This window comes from Alternaria postmessia (genome assembly GCF_024291825.1).
Source record: "Alternaria postmessia strain BMP 2775 chromosome Unknown scaffold_6, whole genome shotgun sequence".
NCBI lineage: Eukaryota > Fungi > Ascomycota > Dothideomycetes > Pleosporales > Pleosporaceae > Alternaria > Alternaria postmessia.
In genome coordinates this window covers 67,757-87,289 of record NW_026260079.1, presented here as the reverse complement: position 1 = coordinate 87,289, position 19,533 = coordinate 67,757, and the positions used below count along the sequence as shown (strand labels likewise).

General features: G+C 51.6%; 8 protein-coding genes across 8 annotated transcripts; 1 reads left to right on the top strand and 7 right to left on the bottom strand.

The window, feature by feature from the left end:
* Window positions 1-91: 91 nt before the first annotated feature.
* J4E82_001541 (uncharacterized protein) lies at window positions 92-1,536 on the bottom strand (the record flags this gene model as incomplete). Its single annotated transcript, XM_051727851.1, has 3 exons — window positions 92-968; window positions 1,021-1,332; window positions 1,394-1,536. The coding sequence occupies 3 exons, from the start codon at window positions 1,534-1,536 to the stop codon at window positions 92-94; spliced, it is 1,332 nt and encodes a 443-aa protein (XP_051592206.1).
* Window positions 1,537-2,581: 1,045 nt separating this feature from the next.
* J4E82_001540 (uncharacterized protein) lies at window positions 2,582-3,830 on the bottom strand (the record flags this gene model as incomplete). The annotated part of the gene is made up of 3 exons (XM_051727850.1): window positions 2,582-3,202; window positions 3,289-3,724; window positions 3,781-3,830. 3 exons carry the CDS (start codon window positions 3,828-3,830, stop codon window positions 2,582-2,584), a joined length of 1,107 nt encoding a protein of 368 aa, XP_051592205.1.
* A 661-nt stretch (window positions 3,831-4,491) lies between these two features.
* On the bottom strand, window positions 4,492-6,798 carry J4E82_001539 (uncharacterized protein; the record flags this gene model as incomplete). Its single annotated transcript, XM_051727849.1, has 1 exon — window positions 4,492-6,798. The coding sequence occupies one exon, from the start codon at window positions 6,796-6,798 to the stop codon at window positions 4,492-4,494; it is 2,307 nt and encodes a 768-aa protein (XP_051592204.1).
* Window positions 6,799-7,592: 794 nt separating this feature from the next.
* Window positions 7,593-8,695, bottom strand: J4E82_001538 (uncharacterized protein; the record flags this gene model as incomplete). The annotated part of the gene is made up of 2 exons (XM_051727848.1): window positions 7,593-8,122; window positions 8,182-8,695. The coding sequence occupies 2 exons, from the start codon at window positions 8,693-8,695 to the stop codon at window positions 7,593-7,595; spliced, it is 1,044 nt and encodes a 347-aa protein (XP_051592203.1).
* A 934-nt stretch (window positions 8,696-9,629) lies between these two features.
* J4E82_001537 (uncharacterized protein) lies at window positions 9,630-11,585 on the top strand (the record flags this gene model as incomplete). The annotated part of the gene is made up of 4 exons (XM_051727847.1): window positions 9,630-10,301; window positions 10,352-10,554; window positions 10,744-11,321; window positions 11,374-11,585. The coding sequence occupies 4 exons, from the start codon at window positions 9,630-9,632 to the stop codon at window positions 11,583-11,585; spliced, it is 1,665 nt and encodes a 554-aa protein (XP_051592202.1).
* A 675-nt stretch (window positions 11,586-12,260) lies between these two features.
* On the bottom strand, window positions 12,261-14,357 carry J4E82_001536 (uncharacterized protein; the record flags this gene model as incomplete). The annotated part of the gene is made up of 3 exons (XM_051727846.1): window positions 12,261-13,701; window positions 13,756-13,847; window positions 13,905-14,357. 3 exons carry the CDS (start codon window positions 14,355-14,357, stop codon window positions 12,261-12,263), a joined length of 1,986 nt encoding a protein of 661 aa, XP_051592201.1.
* Window positions 14,358-14,588: 231 nt separating this feature from the next.
* On the bottom strand, window positions 14,589-16,364 carry J4E82_001535 (uncharacterized protein; the record flags this gene model as incomplete). Its single annotated transcript, XM_051727845.1, has 2 exons — window positions 14,589-16,106; window positions 16,164-16,364. The coding sequence occupies 2 exons, from the start codon at window positions 16,362-16,364 to the stop codon at window positions 14,589-14,591; spliced, it is 1,719 nt and encodes a 572-aa protein (XP_051592200.1).
* A 461-nt stretch (window positions 16,365-16,825) lies between these two features.
* On the bottom strand, window positions 16,826-18,023 carry J4E82_001534 (uncharacterized protein; the record flags this gene model as incomplete). The annotated part of the gene is made up of 2 exons (XM_051727844.1): window positions 16,826-17,655; window positions 17,714-18,023. The coding sequence occupies 2 exons, from the start codon at window positions 18,021-18,023 to the stop codon at window positions 16,826-16,828; spliced, it is 1,140 nt and encodes a 379-aa protein (XP_051592199.1).
* Between the last annotated feature and the right edge of the window lie 1,510 nt (window positions 18,024-19,533).

The window sequence follows — 19,533 nt, the reverse complement described above, 5'->3', positions numbered from 1 at the left end:
CTTGTTCACAACACGCCAGGGCTGTCCACAAGCAAGATACGTCTTCTCTTCTTTGTCTTGATATTTAACAATCATCAAACGATCTTAACACTCAATCTTCGTACCCCGCTTCACTCATGAATGGGCTCTTTCCACGTATGCTTTTCCCAAATCTCAACAATATCAAAGGAATGAAACTCAGTGCTAATGCAATGAAGCCCAACAAACTACTCGCCCATTGGAAGCCCAACGTACGGTACATACTCTGGGTTGCAAGCGGTAAGAACGCTGCCATGAAGTTCTCAAGGAATGCAATGCCTGCAATGGCACTAGCAGCGTATTTTGCGTACGCATCAACCACATACGTCGTCACTCCAGCCGTGCTGCAGAACATACCAAAACCAACAAAGGCGAGCGATATACTAGGTACAATCCATGATATAGAAGCGTAGGACGTCCACGCGAAGTAGAACAGTCCGCCACTTAGACCAATAAACGAAGCTGGAATACTGAGATAGAGTCGTGCTTCAGGAATCGGTTTTCCTGGTGTATCCGTGTTGCGTTTCGCGGATGCGAAGTAGATTCGATCTTGAACTAGGGATGCGACAAGGCCGATAAGCTCCCCAATCACGACTGCGGACTGCACAAGACCCGTGCCGAAGAAAGACCAGCCGTACAACTCCGAGAAGACTTGCACGATGGACTGTGTGAACATGAACGCTGTGCCGATGCAGAAAGCGCTCCACATTCCAAAAGACAGAACTACGCCTTCGGTACAGAGCATGCGTGTGGGTCTGACAAGCGTCTCCCTAAGGATCTCACCAAAATTTGTATGCTCTTTCTCCGCCTGTGCATACACCTCTTTTCCAGTCTCTGCGCGAATACGACGTGCACGCTGAGTGAGGATGACATCGGGTCGAACCTCGGGGAGGAGGAAGAACAGCACCGGTATAAGGACGCTATAGAAGATGATCTGGCTTAGGAAGACCCTACATTTAGGTTAGTTAAAGTAGAGAAGGCAGTAGCCAGAGCATGACTCACCATCGCCAGGTCGTATACTGCACTACCAAACTCCCGAAAACAGGCCCCATGTTAAGACCCGCAAGCAGGGCGAAAATGTAAAGTGAGGTACCGAAACTCTTCGCTCTTCCGTCTTTCCATATATCACTCACAATGCCCGACGTTATATTGGCAAGCACACCCGAGCAAGAACCTGTAATGATCCTCGTTACAATGATTGTCGCGAAGTTTTTGGCTAACGCTTGTGGAATGATGAAGATGATCAGAACTGCGTAGATGACCAGATAACTCCACCGTACCCCAAAGTTCTCCATCAAAGGCAGTCCCAAGAGTCTAAATGTAAGCGTACAAAGTTAGTATGTGTCTCACATGCAGTTCGCACAGAGATACTTACGGTGCTGCGGCGCCTCCCAGGTTCCAACTCAACACTGGCCAGTAGGAGTGTGGGAATGCCTCGTCGCTGATATTGAAGCTGGTGTTGATTTGCTCGGCGGCGGATGTGAGCATTGTTCCTGAGACTTGTACGACGAATGTCATGGTACAGGCTAGAAGCGTCGTGCGCCATTTTTTCGAGGAAGAGAAGTTGAAAGGATTCGAAGAGTCGGTCGATGAGGCCCAAGATATGAACGTAGGACTAGACTTCGAATCTGGCTGTGAAGGATGTGTTCCTGAGATATCTGGACTCAATGGTCGATCGCGCTTCTCGTCGACAGCTTGCGAGCTCAGACTTGTCGAAGACCTCGAAGTTGATGTTGGGGAAGCCATGGCCACGGACGATAAGCCAAGGCGAAGACGGAGCTAGCGTTGCCGGTCTGGCTTATAAGCTGTATCGACGGATGTAAAGATGGCGACTAAGCATCAGTCACCCAGTTGCTTACACACGCCTTCACACTCTTCGCTCTGGTTGCAACTTTTCTCTGTCGTAGTTTGAGTGCGAGTCGTATGGCCAGAAGACGGGACAACGCAGCTATTCGCAGGGTACACGTCGAATACGGTGAAACCGACCTTGCTGTCACAGTACACCAGGGAACAATAACCTCTAAGTGCAAGGCTTCTTGGGAGACAAGCTTCTGACAAGCACCAAGCCTAAAGTTCGTCGCAGGTAGTAGCTAGGGTGGTCGAGTGGAGATGGAGCCGACAGAAGCTCGCCCCATCTTCGCTCGGCGGTCACCATGAGGTGCAAACAAAACCTGAACCTCTGACATCACGGTTCATAAGGGACTTGACTAACAGCTCGAGGTTGCTAGGCGGCGTTGCTAACTATAACGTAAGAAAAAGCGGATGCGAGTTAGCGTCGGCTTGGCGGGCATTATGATCTTCTTGTCAGAGCGGGAGATTCTATAATTGGGTGCGTGATGCTGGAGAACAAGACCGATGTATATTCGAGGCTGTTCTTACAATTGTGATGGGTTGTAACAGACAGATTTCTGATGGGCGGGAAGGTATGATGTAGATGTTTTGCCATGAGACGCCACAGCCGAAGATTTCCACGCTAAACTCTATCCATTTGTCCTGTCTCCCGAGAGCTACCAACGTTTCTGAACCGCCTTATACCCTCTGAACCAGAGCGACTTATGATAGCCTACACATAATCCTCCTTGGTACCCTTTTCCGCACTTCTGTAGATCGCCTCAATCATCTTATGCCTAACAACAGCATCCTCCCAGGTCGTAACACTGCCTACACCTTCCCCAGCCCACGCATCCCAGGCCCTCCCCACATTAAACGACGTATCCTCAGCCTTCTCCACTTCAACTTCTCTGAGTTCTTCCTGACCCAGTGCGATCTTGACAGTAGGCTGGAACATCTGCACATGTCCACCCATCTTCGGTCCTTCTAAGACAAGTGTACCCTCGGATCCGATAATCTCCCAGTAGAAATCTCGTCCACTGCGCGACAAACCCGGAGCGTAATTGACATCTACGTTGCCGCCTCCGTTGACAAGTTCTGCAGTCATGGAAATAAAGTCGTGGGAAGTTTTACTTTTCTTCTCACCCTTGGGCTGGTAGGTCTTCTCATCGATCAACTCAAGTTCTGGGTAGCGGTTCGATAGCACGGCGGAGATTGAGCGGAGTTCGCTAGAAAATACGTAGCAGAGCGCGTCGACAGCGTGACCAAAGGGAATGGTGAGGACATTTGCGCCTGCTTCGACTGGGAGCATGTATAGATGGGAGGGAAAAATTGTGCCGCCGAATATCATGCCCTGTTGTTCGTCAGCAAGTTTATTCATGCCAATGCATCCCTCTTCTGTCATTCAAATCTGAAGGATGTGATTGACGATATTCTTACATGACCGAACATCGTCGTCCCCAAGATTTTCCCTAGTTTTCCTGACTCAACGATTTCCTTTGTTTTGAGAATCGAAGGGTTTTGACGGGCTTGCAAGCCCACCATCGTTCTCACGCCCTTTGCCTGAGCCAAAGCAGTCAATTCCTCTGCTTCTTTCAAATTCCGCGCTAAGGGCCATTCGGAGAATACGTCTTTCCCTGCCTCGAGAGCGGGACGGATGAGCGCGTAGTGTAGGGGTACATTGACGCTGACGGCTACGATGTCTACATTGGGATCCTGAGCAATAGAATTGGGGGAGTCGTGGGTGGAAACCGAGTCTAGAGAGTACTGTTTGGCTGATGCTTTGGCTGAGTCAAGAGAGCTATTTTGGAGAGCAGTAATAGTATAGTGAGGGGTGCGCTGGAGGTGGGGAAGATGAGAGCTGGACGCCCATGATCTGAACGTTGACGTCAATTGAGCTATCGTATGATACAGTTCCAAATGCATACTTACCCTTTGGCCGAGAGACCGATGAGTCCAACTCGTTTCTGTGAGCTAGTCATAATTCTCAGTTGAGCAAGCGAATCGTATTACTTTTCTTGAGTTTGGATTGCAATAATTGGATGATTAGATCCCCGACAAAGATGGATCAAGTTGAACAGAGGACATTAGCTCAATCTATACGTCTAACTACGGATATACATGTCACTCCGCATACCCCGAGACCCTGCAGCTAAAGCGGGTACAGCCGATTGCAGCCCGAGGTATGGCATGGGTGGTTGTTGCAGTACGGATGACGTAACTGAATAGTTCGCCCGTTTTTCGTGCGCGCGCACCAAGCTTCTTCACTTCGCCAGGCAGAATATATGTTCTCTGTGAGCTTGCGGCCCTGGGCAGCTTCGAATTCTCATTTTCCGAATGTGATTCTGACGGCGTTTCTCAGCTATTATACAGTCTTTATTCATCGCGGTACTGCTATCGATGATCGGAAGGGTGGACTAAACCCTTCCTGTGCCGAGATAGATGTCAAAAATACAGAACAGAACAGTCTATTGGTTTTTCTATTTGACTTGTACGAAGCACTTGTGAAGCAATACGCATTCGTCTTGGAATAACCTAGTTCCAAATTGTTTGTTCCGCGTTATACCATGAAGGTCATGCAGAATCTTATCACAACTCAGTGGCATTCTCGTCTTCCTCATTGCCCTCAGGCATCTCCTCATCTCACTCATCAGAGTAGTGCCCACACATCTGCGCATTCTCCCACGCTTCATCGGCAACATGCTGGTACTCGCCCGCCCTAGTATAAGCCTCCGTAACAAAGTAGGGGCGCGACGTCTCCAAACCAAGAGAAGGCTCAGAGCCCACCGCCAGACGACTCGAAACCGCAGCATCTGTTGCAGCCGTAATACCCGGAATGAACGGTTGAGCAAAAGGGGAGAGCGCGTTACTTGTAGCTGACATTGCAAGACCATACGGATTCGCGACAGCCTGGAAGTTACCCGTGTTACCAAGTATTCCTGCCATCTCGTGCCCAGTAAAAGGCATCGCAACCTCATTTTGCACCAATCTTTTTCCAGACCACCCATTGGTTCGAGATAGTTCCGCATAGTAGTTTTCATTCTGGCATTGCTCACAGAGGTAGGTTCCATGTCTAGCTTGTAACTTGCCACGTGTGCTTAGGCAATCTTTGTGGTACCAGCCTACTTTGCAACCCTTGTTCACGCATTGCGTGATTGGAACCTCATTCGTACGCGCAGGCTTGTGGCAGGAGCAGATTAGGTCGCTCTTTACGGGCAAGTGTTTGTTGTATGTCTCGAAGGCTGCTTGAGTGACACTAAAGGGTGGTGAGCCGTCGGTGGTTGGGTCGTGCTTGCGGTAGACGGGTGCGTAGAATTGTTGTGCTTTCACTGTGGGCTTTGACGGCGGGCTTGGTCTTTTTCTCTTCTTATTCGGCGATACAAACTTTGGCCTAGCTTTTCCCTCGCTCTTGGTAGGTGTATATTCCCCATCCGGTGTGTCTGGATCGGCGTCTTCATTTACAGCGTCAGACGCATCATCACTCAGATTCAACTCTTCGTAATTTATGTTGTTGGTCTTGACCGAGCGTTTGAGTGTTAGAGGACCGTGTGGATTCACTACTGTGAAGGTGTTGCAGATATTGGTGTCCTCGGTTTTTGTCATATTTTCGCGTCTTATTCGGTGATTAGTGAAGAAACGACAGACAAGGTTGGTTTCAACGTCACGGCCAAATTCGCGATGACCACTCCCAAAATCAGGTACACTGTTCTCCAGGAGGATTGCGCTACCCAGTTTTTTGTATTCGTTTTGCTGTACTGATGTAGGGTCTCGGTAAACCAAAGCGGAGCTTTCTGATGATCCCAAAGTCAACAGTTGAAAGTTGCGGGAAGGGAGAGGGTAATAAGAAGAGCTGCCAGTCGATGAATGGGAGTGGACGCTGTCAACTCTGCTATGAGCGACTGGTGGAGAGTAGGGACCTGGAAGGCGCTGTGAACGAGATAGTTCTTTGCCGCTCATTGTATGCGTAACGAAGCCCGTCTTGTGCTCAACCGCCCAAGAGCTCTCGCGGTCATTCATCCTGGCGGGTGCATAGTTACGGGACTCTGTGTAGGGAGTTTGTTCAATCACGCCATCGAGCTGTAGCGAGCCAGCAGTCGAGGAAACCAGCACCTCACAGCTCGAGGCATCGTCCGACTCGCTGCCCTCCCTCATATCGTAAAGTTCGCTCCTAGAAGTTGGACGCTGAATAGGTCGAGCAGGAACATGGTGATATCTAGCTTGTTGAGACTGACCCGCGGACCGGTTGATGGTAGACTGCGCCTCTTCCCGTCGGTTCACAAGCTCTTCCAGGCAGTCCAAGCAGTAGGTGCGTGTCTGCTTAGGTACCAACTTTTTGACCTGCTGAGTCCACAAAGGATCATTCATTCTCGGTCCATTACGGCGAAAAGCGATGATTTTACCAGAAGCCACGCACATGTCAGAAGCCGGCGAGACGGTTCCCCAATCAAGAAGTGGTTCAAGTGTGATGGAAAGAGGGCTCCTCTTGATTCTTTGAAGTGTGTCTTCTCCTACTCCTGGGCAGGAAAGATTGTCGCAACCTTTCTTAGAATCATCTCTAATGATGAAGACGAGATCACCTTTGGTTTGATACACTTTGCCAGAGCCTCTACCTTCGAGCGCATGTAGAACATACTCCCTGTGCTCCGCCAAATCCTGACCGTCTGTCCAACGGTATGTCTGATTGTCATTTGGAGGCCTCGAAGACTGATAATCCATCTCGTCGATACCGGTAACTTTCCGCCAGAACAGCGCTTGTAGGTTTAGCAGTTGCGCATACCCTTCGTGGAGGGTAGGGAGCTTCATTCCCCAATTCTGAAGGTATAGGTGAAAAGCTTTGGCGCTTTCTTCACCAACCTTGGGAAACAGGAAATGTGAAATCCGAAGGTCGTTCTGGCATGTGTAGAACATACCGGACGGCTTGGTAGGAGAAAGTTCGTCTGGCGACGCCATTTTGCGCGATCAACTACTATGCCGTTAGCATGGAGCAGGTTGTTTAAAATACCAGGATACCAATCACACTTGTGGCAGCCCGGCAGAGGGTAAGAAAAGGCGTGAAGTAGACTATTCTCGTACGCAGGGTACGGCTACGGCGCCAAGGCCTGACAAAATCCACCTGCAGCCGAATTGGACGTGACGGCAGAAGCTAGTACCAGGCTCTGAACGTCTTTTTGTTGAGGGTCTGAAGACGACTGCATACTCTGAATGGGCGTTTCGCAGTGCAATCAATGGTAGCGAAGTCCCACAGCGGGCATCCATGGATCGCGTGGGGAAGAACCCTGAGAAAATTACGCGCGGTGAAGATACATGTCGTGAGATGAAAGTGAAGAGTGAAGAGTGAAGAGTCCAAACCGGATGGTTTCGCGTCGTATCCGGTTCACTTTTGTACATTTCGGGACTGCTCAGAACATATAACCACGACGCCGCACGTATCCTTCGTCTATCTTGTCGTGTTCAAGTCACCAAAGAATACCAAAGTACACATAGACTCGGAATCATAGGTTACTTTTGTGGTATTCCTAGGGTGATCCAAGGGTCAAGCCACAGAGCATAATGATTGAATTCTAATAAAGTCCATGCTTCGTCAGGAGCATAGTCAAACACGATTCCGTGGCGTGACGCAGAAAGTTGCTAAAGTCGTCGGTGGCTGTCGGTGCCGCAAGATATCTATGTGTTAGAATTGCTCCAAGGTCAGCGACAGAAGTATAGTGTCGGCGCCTCTACTGTGTACGTTATGGGTCATGCTGTCAGAGAATGACGTTGATGTCGTTGCCGCTCACATATCCCTCGATGGTCTCTTTCAGAATTTCACCAAGGTTCTTGATTGACCTTGTCGAGAACCACGCCAAGTGAGGACTCAAGGTAATGTTGAGATCTTTTATGTCTTCCTCCAGCAGCGGTGAATCCTCAGGTCCACCAACAGGTTCCACCTGATACACGTCGGTAGCATAACCCGCTATGCGCCGTTCCTTCAAGGCTTGCACGACGGCTGCCTCGTGCACTATGCCGCCTCTCGCGATATTGATCAAGACGGTGTATGGATGCATCTTCTCGAGCTCTGCGGTGGAGATGAGGTTGAGCGTCTCGGGGTTCCGCGGCAGGGATAGGACAAGGACGGTGGAGTTACGGAGCACATCGTCAAAAGGTATGCGGTCGTCTGAAGCATCTGGGGCTGGCAGTGGTAGTCCGCCGTCGAGGGGAGGCGTCGCCGGTGTCTTTCGACTGGCGATAAGCACGCGCATGCCCAATGCTTGCCCGAGCGCAGCCACTCGCTTCCCTATCGTTCCTCGTCGTCAGCTCAGGATCTCGCATCCCAATTAGGGCATGGAGACCTACCTATGCCCCCATAGCCGATAACACCCATAACCTCATCTTTGCAGGTCATCGGAGGCATGCCATCCGGCAGGCGCATGTGCTGGTTGACACTACCCTTGGTCTTCCATTCGCTAGGCTGCGCACGAGTAACGCGGTCTAGGAACACGGTTCGTCGTCTGGCGGCAAAGTACAGGCCTATGGCATGTTCCGAAACAGCGTCGATATTGGCCCCAGGGCAGTTTGTAACACGAATGTTGCGGGCCCGGCAGGCGTCGAGGTCCACAGGGTCTGTTCCCGTCGCAGAAATGGCAATGTAGCGGAGGTTTGGAGTAACACTGGGGCGCAATGTTTCGGCATCTAGCTTGATAGTGGTCGTGATGACTATCGTGGCATTGCGGATGCGCGAGTGGAGCTCTTCGCGCGTCGACGTCGTCGCGTAGGCTGTCAGGCTGTGCGTAATGGTGGCGGGGAAGCTGAAGCCGTCAAGTGGGAGGGGCTGCTGATGCTCCTCGAGGGCGACAATCTCGTGATGCATGGCGGCAACGTTACACAGCTTCCAATGCAAGGCTGTCGAACATGACGCATTTCCATTTTATATCACTAAAAGACGCCTCTAGACGACAAGCCTGGCACCACTATTACCGCATTCGACATCCTAGGGCGCGTTTTCCCACCGGAAGGAAGGCACAGACAAAGGGAAGGAGCAAAGGAACAGCTCTTGGTAGCAGCAAACACGACTCCACCCTTCCATGTTGATATCTCCGTCTCCATCTCTCCCCTATCTATACACTCCGCAAACCTGCCCAGCGCGTTAATGCACACGCGACCATTGCCCCGGACCGTATCCACGAATACGGCTCCTAAGCCGAGGTGGACGCCCGCGACGCACGCCAAACGCCCTCGGCGACTCCCATTGGCTGCGCAAATCTGCAATTGTCAAAGTCACGCCCAACCTCACCCTCCCCCCACGCGTTCACCAGCGATTGCCCTGCAAACTCTGCGCACCCGAGTGAGGCTCAGTGTCTTGCGACATGCTTCAGGGACCAGCTCAGGGCCCTTCCCTCACCGGGTTTTCGTCGGCAGACAGCGGCTCAGCTTCTGGCCCACTTCTGGAAAAAACCTCAACACCTAAGCGACGGAACGCGGATGCATTAGACCATAGTTCCCACCCGATCGGTGATTTTCTCGGCGCTGTAAAACAGCCCTATCCGGTCACCTAGCATCAGCAATTGGCCCGCCAAGCTCGGCGTCTGTTGCCATCTGAAATTCGGGTGGGTAGTCTGAGCCGTCTTGCCTCCAAGGTGGCTAGCGGGCCTGGACCATGCGCCGACTGACGTCCCTCTGCAGCCCTTCAAAGCCTGCGCTGATCCGCCGTAGTGACCTCTCTCAGAGTTTTGCTTTGCGACAATTATCACAGTCACTTTCTCTCCCCGGACCCCCAAACCACGGACGATAGCGACACGCCCCTCATGTCCGACTACAGGTATGGCACGCAGTCAGATGCGTACGCCGCTGAGCACGACCACTCTGTCCTTCGCAACGGCGCGTCTGACAAGGAGACCAAGTTGGGCAACACCTACTCTGGATCTGGAGACGATGTCGTTCCCGCCGATGCCGACAACCTCCTAGCTGCCATGGGCTACAAGGCCGAGTTGGTTCGGTCACGATCTACTCTCCAGGTCGCCTTCATGTCTTTTGTCTTGGCCTCGGTTCCCTATGGTTTGGCAACAACCCTCTACTACCCAGTAGTCGGTGGAGGTCCCACCAACATCATCTGGGGATGGCTCGCCGTATCTCTTATCATTCTCGCTGTCGCCGCATCTCTCGGTGAGATCACCAGTGTCTACCCGACCTCTGGTGGTGTCTACTACCAGACCTTCATGATCACGCCGCCCGCCTATCGGAAAATCGCCTCGTGGATCTGTGGTTGGTGTTTCGTAGTTGGCAACATTACCATTACTCTCTCAGTCAACTTTGCTACCGCGCTCTTCCTTGTGGCATGCGTCAATGTCTACGAAAGCGAACCTGGTGTTGGTATCATGGAAGGATCAGCTTATCAGGTCTTCCTCATCTTCCTTGGCATCACACTCATTTGCAACGCTGTGTCTGCCTTTGGAAACAAATACCTACCATGGTTGGATGTGAGAAACCCCCCAAGCGACTACTGGATGTGTTACTTACAGACGATTAGACCTTTGCCATTTTCTGGACCTTTGCTGGTGTGATTGCCATTATCGTATGCATCCTTGCCATTGCGAAGAATGGACGCCACAGCGCCGAATACGTCTTCACTGAATTCGATCCCTCCAACTCCGGATGGGTCCCAGGATGGTCTTTCATGGTCGGACTATTACACGCAGCCTACGCGACTTCATCGACTGGAATGATCATCTCGTGAGCCTCCCCTACTCTGCCCAAGCAACTTGAAGCAGATTTTCTTTGCCCAATGCAAATTTCCCAAGCGACCTTCCCAAGCGACATTTCCTATGCGACCCTCCCAAGCAACACACTCCATCGCGACATTTGACGTGTCTACATGCGGTAATGTCAAATGATGATTGTCCAAACGCTAACAGTGTACAGTATGTGCGAAGAGGTTCGTGAGCCTGCCACCCAGGTCCCCAAGGCCATGGTCGCTACCGTCGCCTTGAACACCATTGCTGGCCTGGTCTTCCTCATCCCTCTCGTCTTCGTACTTCCCGACCAAGCCATGCTTGCAGGACTACTTTCCGGCCAGCCGACACCTGTTATCATCAGGGATGCTGTAGGCTCCCCCGGTGGTGCCATTGGTCTGCTCATTCCTCTGCTGGTCCTCGGTTTCCTCTGTGGTATCGGGTGCACCACCGCTGCCTCCCGGGCTACCTGGGCCTTCTCTCGTGACGGTGCTATTCCCGGCTACAAGCTGTGGAGGACTGTCAACACGAACCTCGATGTTCCGCTCAACGCCATGATGCTGAGTATGGTTGTTCAAATCGCTCTCGGTCTCATCTACTTCGGTGCTGCCGCTGCTTTCAACGCTTTCTCCGGTGTCGGTGTCATTTGCCTGACCCTGAGTTACGCTGCCCCCATCTTCGTTTCGCTCATGACTGGTCGTAAGCAAGTCAAGGACGGCGCGTTCCACCTTGGCATGCTCGGTACCTTCTGCAACGTTGTTGCACTTGGTAAGTTTTGTGACCGATTCTTTTGGTAACCAATTTCTAACAAACATAACAGCCTGGTCCGCTCTCGCCACTCCTCTCTTCTGCATGCCTACTTTCCGCGACGTCACACCAGCATCGATGAACTACGCCTCTGTCGTTCTCGCCGCCGTCGTTGTTGTCTCAACTATCTGGTACTTTGTCTGGGGAAAGAAGAACTACGAGGGTCCTCCCACTCATGAGGACGCGGTTCTCGAGGCGAGAAGAGCCAGCATGGCGTCTCGTTAAGTCATATTGAACCAAAGATGACATGAGAGGAGGAAGAGATGGATGAGCACACTTTCTTCTTTTCGCTACTCGGTGATTACAGCGAATGAAGTGGGTAAAGTCATTGAGTTTTTACATTCCTGCATCAGCAAATTCGATACCCCCGTACATTGAACATTCCAAAAGAGTTTTGTGCCAACGTTACCTCTCTATGCATTGTTTGTGAATCTGTTGCTCTTTCCGGCATATTGCATATACCGATCACGGGCGCAGCCGTCCCGATCCTTGGCCCAGGCACAACTACGTAAAAAGTCACGATGCGGGAAAAACGGCATGCTGATTTCTCCACAATCCATGCCACGGTATGTCATAGCCTCCACAGCCTCCACAGAGCCCGCAAAGTATAAGCGCCCGGTCAACGTGCGGGCTCTTTTCGGTAGAAACCGGGACACGGACGATTATTGATTAGTGAACACGAGCCCCATCCACTAGACAACCATGCAGCACATAATGCGCAGCAACATAGCTGGATGGGACTGGTGACTGCGACTTTCGTGCTAGTGGTATTCCGCTGACCTGGAACTTTTTTGGTTGCATCGCTTAGCGAACTCGATAGCTGGATCCGCTATGACGTACGGGTTTGGAAGAATTTCAACAATGGTATTTGTGTTAGGTATAGGACGTTGTTGCATGTGTCTATGTACTGAAGTCGAAGTCTTTGAAAGGATCCCTGTTAAGACGATCTTCTTCGAAAGGATCTCTAAACACCACACTGCCACCACCACCATCTAGACCTGTCGACTCAATATCACGCCTCTTTTTCTTTCTCTTCACATCGACAACCCCGTCAAAAAGTTTAGCCGTAGAATGTCTGCCTTTGACCAAAATACTTTTCCGTTTGTTTCCGTCTTTCTTCAAAGTACTGTGCGGACTAAGGCCATCCTTGAAACTTCCATCTTTTCTGTTTCCATGATAGTAATCATCACGATCACTCTCGTTGACAGAGGCGCTTGGCAAACCCATATGTCTCACCGTCCCAGAATTGCTGCGCGATGTGCCACCCATTTTGACAGACGATCTGGTATCAATCGTCTTGATCGATTCTGTAGCAATAGACTGCGTGATGATTGGTCGTTGATGGACAACGGTTTCATCTTCTGTTGGCGAAGGAACTGTGAGTCCAACGTCATAATTGATCCAGGGTGCCACTTCGTGGATGTTGATTCCAGGGAATGTGCTGATGGATGTGTGTGCACTACTGGCATTTGAGCCAACTGGGCTAGCTTTTCCGCGCTGTTCGCTCTGTGGATTATCGGGTTTTCTGTGTCCTTGATGATGATGAGTGTTTGTGCGGATGAGTGATGCGGGGACGGCGAGGGTGTTGCTTTTACCCGCTGTTGTGGCTGCGAGGGTAAGAGGGTCGGTCTTTGGAATGGATTTGGGGGAGAGTATGACTTCTTTCTCGAGCATATGGACGTGGGCTTCTTCGTCGAAGTGGAGATGTTTGAAGACAGCCTTGCGGCGAGAGTTCAAAGAGGTATCCTCGACGACCGGGAGAGGCGCTGGGAGCACTGGAGGAGCAGTTTTGAGGGGTATCGAGAAATCATCTTTAATAGGTACCACGCTTGGTTCCTTACGCTTTCCGTCTCGGTTCACCTTGCGAAGTCGCTTGTATTCGGCGTAGTCGTCTACTTCGGTTGCGGTAGGTCGTTTGGTGACTACATCCATAGGTACGGAGTCTGTACGTTCGAATTTGACGTCGAATAGGATATCGCCTTCCTTCCATTGCTCGCCGGCGAGATCACTACTTTTTGCTTGTTTTATGGACCATCCTTTGACGCTATACAAGCCTTCATATCTTACACCGGCCTTCGGGCCCCAAACGCTGTTGATACTGTGGCTGCGAAGTACTCTTACAGGATCACGGCTTTTGGGAGTGGCAGAGGTCAGACGAAATTTGCCTTTGTCGGTTTGTGGTACGCGATAGGTGAAGCGCTGTTCAGATGCGGCTTCGATCTCACCTGTATCCTTGAGTAGTAGAGCATAGGCGCCGTGCTTGTCGTACGTCGTGCCACCGTTACAAGCTTCGAGCCCGATGATGCCAGCATGGTGCGCGAACAATGGGTTGATCCACCATCTGCAACGACGATCAGCATAAACAACTATCGGAACGGAGCGTCAGTAGATGTACTGGCCAGCTACGAAACCCAGGTCACCCAGCCTGTGTGAGCGCCTGGGATGAATCTTCTCAGGACATGTTTCAGCCCACCGCTTGAGCAATGCCTACAGCCGACAACCATCAGTTCAGTGTCGAAGATGGTGTATGCCTCCATTGCATACCTCCTGGGAGTACTCATGTATACTCGCAACCCCTTCGAGGCGTCCTCCTCTCCCGTATAAAAACGGATGTATTTCACTGAACGGCCCAAATTTCGCGGTCCATATGTCGATTATCTTGTCGCAGTCGTCGCATAATCTGCTGGGCCATCGCGTCGCCACGCCTGCAATGTCTTGAACAGCTTTGTGTATTCCGGTCGCTCGTAAGACGGAAATCGTCATGTTTTGTGCATGTTGGAGAGCGACAAGGGTCTCGTGGAGAGTCAACACATCGTCCGGATGAAGGACGTTGGGACCATCCCGAGCGACACGCAAGTCCAGCTCATCGCGGATCCATCTCGCTATGTGTTTCAATCTTGGACGGGAGAGATCGGGTTGCGCTGGAGGCGTGATTGGGATGGTAGCAGTAGACACAGTTCGCGGACTGGACAGGCTGTCACGGACGGTTTGCGTCATGATGGATCAGCGAAATCAGTGTACAGGATTGTGTTGCATCGACTGCGTGTGGAGAGTTTGGCAAAAGGAAAAATAGGTAAGACTGCTCTATTGAATAGCGCAATGAGAAGAAGTTGTGGGTAATTGTTCAAGGCCCTAGTATACTATTCATCTGAGAGTCACAACACAAGCTGCTCTTTCCCTGAGTTTTTAACGACTGCCTGGGTAGGCTACGCTATCGGATTTCATTCCTCAGTGTTTGCGCTTCTTCTTCTTCCTCTTTTCCGACCCTTGCACTGTCCCTGTCTCTACAGGCTCTACTTTCTCTTCAACCTTTTCATCACCACTAAACCCATTCCATTCCTCATCTCCGGCAATCACAGCATCAGTAATTCGTGTCGGGTCCTCGCTACCATCTCGAACAAAGGCAGCAACGAAGAAACCCATCGTACCTTCTTCCGTGCCCTTGTCGCATCGAATACAAGCTTCTAGCACATCACTCTTCGAGGATTCATCTACATCAACTTCTAGCTTCTCGTCCTCCCAAACACCTCGTCTATGCCACTTCTTCATTCCCTCGACCTGAGCATCGCGCTTCAGAATTGACCATCCCCGTTCTTTTGCAATAGAAGATGCTAATGCCTGGAAGACAACGCCCTCGTTTTCTTCGAAATGAATTGAACAGGTCGAGTAGGTGATTTTATGTGCGCTCGCAAATCGCATAGCATGGGTGAGGATGTGGAGCTGGAAAGATGATAGAGCTGCCAGCCGCTCAGAGAGCTTGCCCTGCATTGATGTGTCTGTCTCTTCAGGGGTTGAGTCATCCATGTCCAAGTCAAGGGTTGCTGAAGCCTCAGCCTTGCTTGCTTCATCATCTCGTTTTCGCTTCTTATCTTTCTTCTCGGGCTTTGGCGCCACTGGTCGGCTGTTCGGCGCTTCTGGTAGGTGCATTTTGATAGCGTCGTCTCGCCCAACTATACCGGTACCAGAACAGCTTGGATCGAGTAATATAGCACCCACATTGGCGTACTCGTCAGCCCCAGGCTTCGCAGCGATGAAATCACTACTGCCTTTGACCTGAACAATACTGTCCGCTGACGCGAGCTTGACCATCTTCTGCAAAGTGAAAGACCTGCCCTTGTCGCGTTCGAATGCTATGACCTTTTGTTCGTTACCGGGTTGTCTCCTGTCAGATACGATAGCCGCTAGGTGCGTTGTCTTATTTCCTGGTGCCGCTGTCGCGTCGATAACATCGCCATCGTCCGGCTGCGGATTTAACAGATAGGCAGGAAAGCATGAAGCTTTATCCTGGAATATGATCTGACCCTTGGTATACGCGATCGACCTGCTCAGGTCGATCTTGGACGGTAGGGCAAGTAGGTTTGGTATGTTCGGGTCTTCGTAGTATATTTTCGACTTCTTAGGCGCAGATAGCACTTCGCTCAGATCGTTCGTCTTCACAAACCCGGCAAATGTTGTTGAAAGCTGTTGCTGTAACGTCGTCTTTACAGTGTTGACGCGTACCCACCGTGGGTGCCGACTCTTGGGCGCATCGCTGTCGTCCTTGTCAAGCTCGCCGTCGTTCACAGCCTCTCTGAAAGCCTCTATAGTCGCGTATCCGTATCGTATGCGGGCTTTGGTGAGTTCAGCGCTTAGGCGGGCTTTGTGTCGAGTTATTGCGAGTTTAAGGACATGGTTGGTGGCTGCAGCAACGCCGTTCTTCGCAAGCAGCAGGTCGTGTGTAAGAAGAAGAGCAAGTATTGGGGTAAGCTGTACAAGACATGGTCAGTGAATGAGCGCAATTCAACATGTTTGACGATAAGCTACCTTCCGCTCCTCTGCAAGCAATCTTGTCTTTTCAATCACATCTTTGAGCACGATGGACCATTTTGACGTTTCCGCAATGAGGGCAAACAATTGGCCTGGTGTGCTCTTCAAGTCTTTTTTGTTGTATATCCGCGACTTCAGAGATCCACCGGTATTCTCTGTGTTTGCGAGGAGCGCCGCGGCTTCGTAGTAGAGTGACATGGAAGCTGTCGCATGCGACGAAAGAGTCGCGAACTTTTTGGCGTTAAGACCGAGCTCCGACTATTTCCCCACACATTTCCGCGAGCCCTGACCACACGCGACTTTGACCTGGTCCAGACATGCTTTCTACTCCACTTTCATTTAGGTGAGGGATTGCAAAAAATCTTTGGTTTTGTATGTTTTCCAAGGCAATGAATATCTCATGGTGGTACTAATCATATCGTAAACCTGCATCCGTCTACGGTCATTTGGCATTATCATAACTCGTCGACCAGCATATCGCAACGCCATAGTATGTGTTTTCATGTCATGTGAAAAGATATCCAACGCCATATATGACCTTCATCTGATAATGTTGTATTTGGATTTGCACCAGAGTGCACGAATGCCGCAGGCAGAATATTGGAACTGCAAGTTGCAAGGGTATAAATCGACTATTGTAGGCCTCATAGACGAGTCGTCTATGCCTTCTTGATCCTCTCCTCGTAGGCTGACCAGGCGGCCTTTCGGTATCTCTCTGCTTCTGACTTGCGATCTTGAGCGCGCACGATGCCTCGTCCGACGATGATGACGTCGCAGCCTTGCTCGAAGATCAACTTGCGAGGAGTGTTGTATTGCTGGCCTAAAGCGTCGCCCAGCTTCTTGCCTTCCTGACCCGGCGGCGGAAGCTGGCAGCCCGGTGTCATGGTGATGAAGTTGTCCTCTGGCTCAGTGTTCAAGCTGCGCTGAGCAATGAAGCCCATGACGAACTCGCGACGGCTTCGAGCGATCTCGACAGTCCTCTTTTGGTATTCTGGTGTCATAAGGTGGCCTTCGGAGCTCATCTCCGCAAGCAACAGGAGGGAGCGGAGGAAGGGTGGTGGGCCAAGACGAACGAGCTCGGTAGCTACGTCTAGGTTGAAGACTTCTTCGCCGTTGGCGTTGGGCTCTGGACGGGGCGATATGCTCTCCGTCCGCATGGATATCGAAGTTGTCACGCTCACAACGCTGTGCTTCCGGTCGGCAGCCTTGATGCTCAGCCGTCTCTCTTCGCCCTCCATCTCAATTGGCGACTCGATTGCCGAATCGCGTGCCACAGGCTCTTCTTCTTCATCGTCATCGTCGGCGCCATTGGATTGTCGCGTGGCAGAAATCTCGGTGTTTACGGATGTGTTGTACTTGGCAATGGTCGCTTCGGCAGCTTTCTCGAGCGCGGTGACGATGGCTGGGCCGGGGATGACGTGGGCGTTGGTGATCTCGGCCCAGAGTGCGATTCGGTGGTGTCCAGAAGTGTACTGCTTCTGTACGGTTTCTACGGGTGCATTAGGGACAATTGCCCGGTAGGAACTACAGGCTCCAGCGTGACATACCACCAATATCCGCAAACTTTCGGTCTTCGAAGATGAGGAACCACTTGCGCTTTGCAATTTCCCTCAGTGCCTGGGCTGTCCTGTCGGACCAGTCGGTGACAATGTCGCAGTGCGTCTTGAGCAGGCAGATTGAGTCACCGACATCTTCTGCCAGTTGTAGGAGTTCGGCTGACGTCTCGACATCGGCGGAGAGGCAGAGGTTGGTCTGCTTGACGGATATCAGGCTCAGCAGGTACGAGGCCAGGGGTCCAGTCGTGGGGAGGGAGGCGCGCGCACGGTACGTGCTGGTGAGACTCGGGTGGGAAGACATGACGGCGATCGTTAACGGTTGAGGGACGAAAGCCGGATTTTGGCTTGTGTGGTTGAAAAGGGCCGATGTATCTTCAGCGCGTGTGAAGGAGCTGCAGAAGATCGGCAGTGTCGTCTCGTTTGGCGGACGTCTCTTCGCGGGGATGGTGAGGGGCAGAGCTGGCGACGGAGGAAGGAGCGGAGGAGGCGTTTGGCAGGTGCGAGGAGGCGTGTTATACAAAAAAGAAAGCAGCTCAGGGAGCGACGGAAATAGCAACCAAGTAGGAAATATAGAAATTGGAAAGCTAGTGTCGACGGTCCCGTCGTCGAGTACGCGAGCACTGCGAGACACTGAGCACAAAAATTGCGCCTGTACCTGGCACGGCCCGCTCAACGCTGGTCGCAGATCCTCCTGTCTAGACGCGCATTCGAGCCGAAACCGTCGTGCACTGCAGCCAGTTCCTCCCCCAGCGCGGCCATTAGACGCCAGAACTGCCACACAGGCTGCGGCATGCCCGTTTACCGCTCTGAGCACTACTTGGCCCTAGACATGCACCGCCTGCACTGACCGGAGGTGCCTCCACTTGCTCGACATCGAGACTCGACGACGCAGTGCCACCGGCTTCCCGACTGCTGCTGCATACCGCTCCAACCGCTTCCTCCGCTTCGTCTAGACCTCGTCTTCCCGTCCTGCCTCTCTGACCGCTGCCCAGGGCCCGTCGGCCATATTCCTTAGCGTTCCCAGCAATCCAGCTGCCCAGACGGCTGGCTGCGCATATTGCTTCCTCCTGTCATTACCCCAGCCACCATCCCACTGTATACTGCATCATGCAGTGCCCTGCGTTACGAGCGCCACGGTAGTGCTGCTGCCAGGCACCCCGCAGCAACTCTATCTCCTATCATAACTGATTATGCCTCTTCCTCGCCGACTTGCTCAACCTCAATTGCGCCGCACCGAGACGTGAACACGTCGACTCGGCACCTTGACAACGTCGTCTGGACGCTTGCAGCTCGCGCCAACGCTGCCTATTCGTGTGCTGCATCGGAAGGTGGGGCCCCAGACGCTACATCGTATCATGCCTGCATCGCGAACCCCGACAATGTGATAAGTAGGTCGGTCCGTAACTTGATTGTCGATATTGCCTTCCGTCACCCTGTACTTCGCCCGGCTCGGAAGGATATCCCGTTGCTATTCCAATACGAGCAACCTTCTTGCTCCGCTTCGGTACGTTTTGTTCCATATATCCATGACCAACAGCAATGTCACCCGGGATGATATCAGAGTACACGCGGCGAAAGCACATTCGTGAACATGTTTCCTTAACACGCCATGTCACTGATTCTATACATCGATTTTCTGTACATTCTGAGGCGATTAATACTTTCTCGCCATGTTTTCCTCATTCATAATCTCCAGCATAGGATGTCACAACTATGTTAAAAGTTCAGTCATAAAAGTATACCCTATTTTTCGAGCCGCAATACGGAAAACCTCGTTGTTTGAATTGCACCGTACTGAAGAACAAGTACAC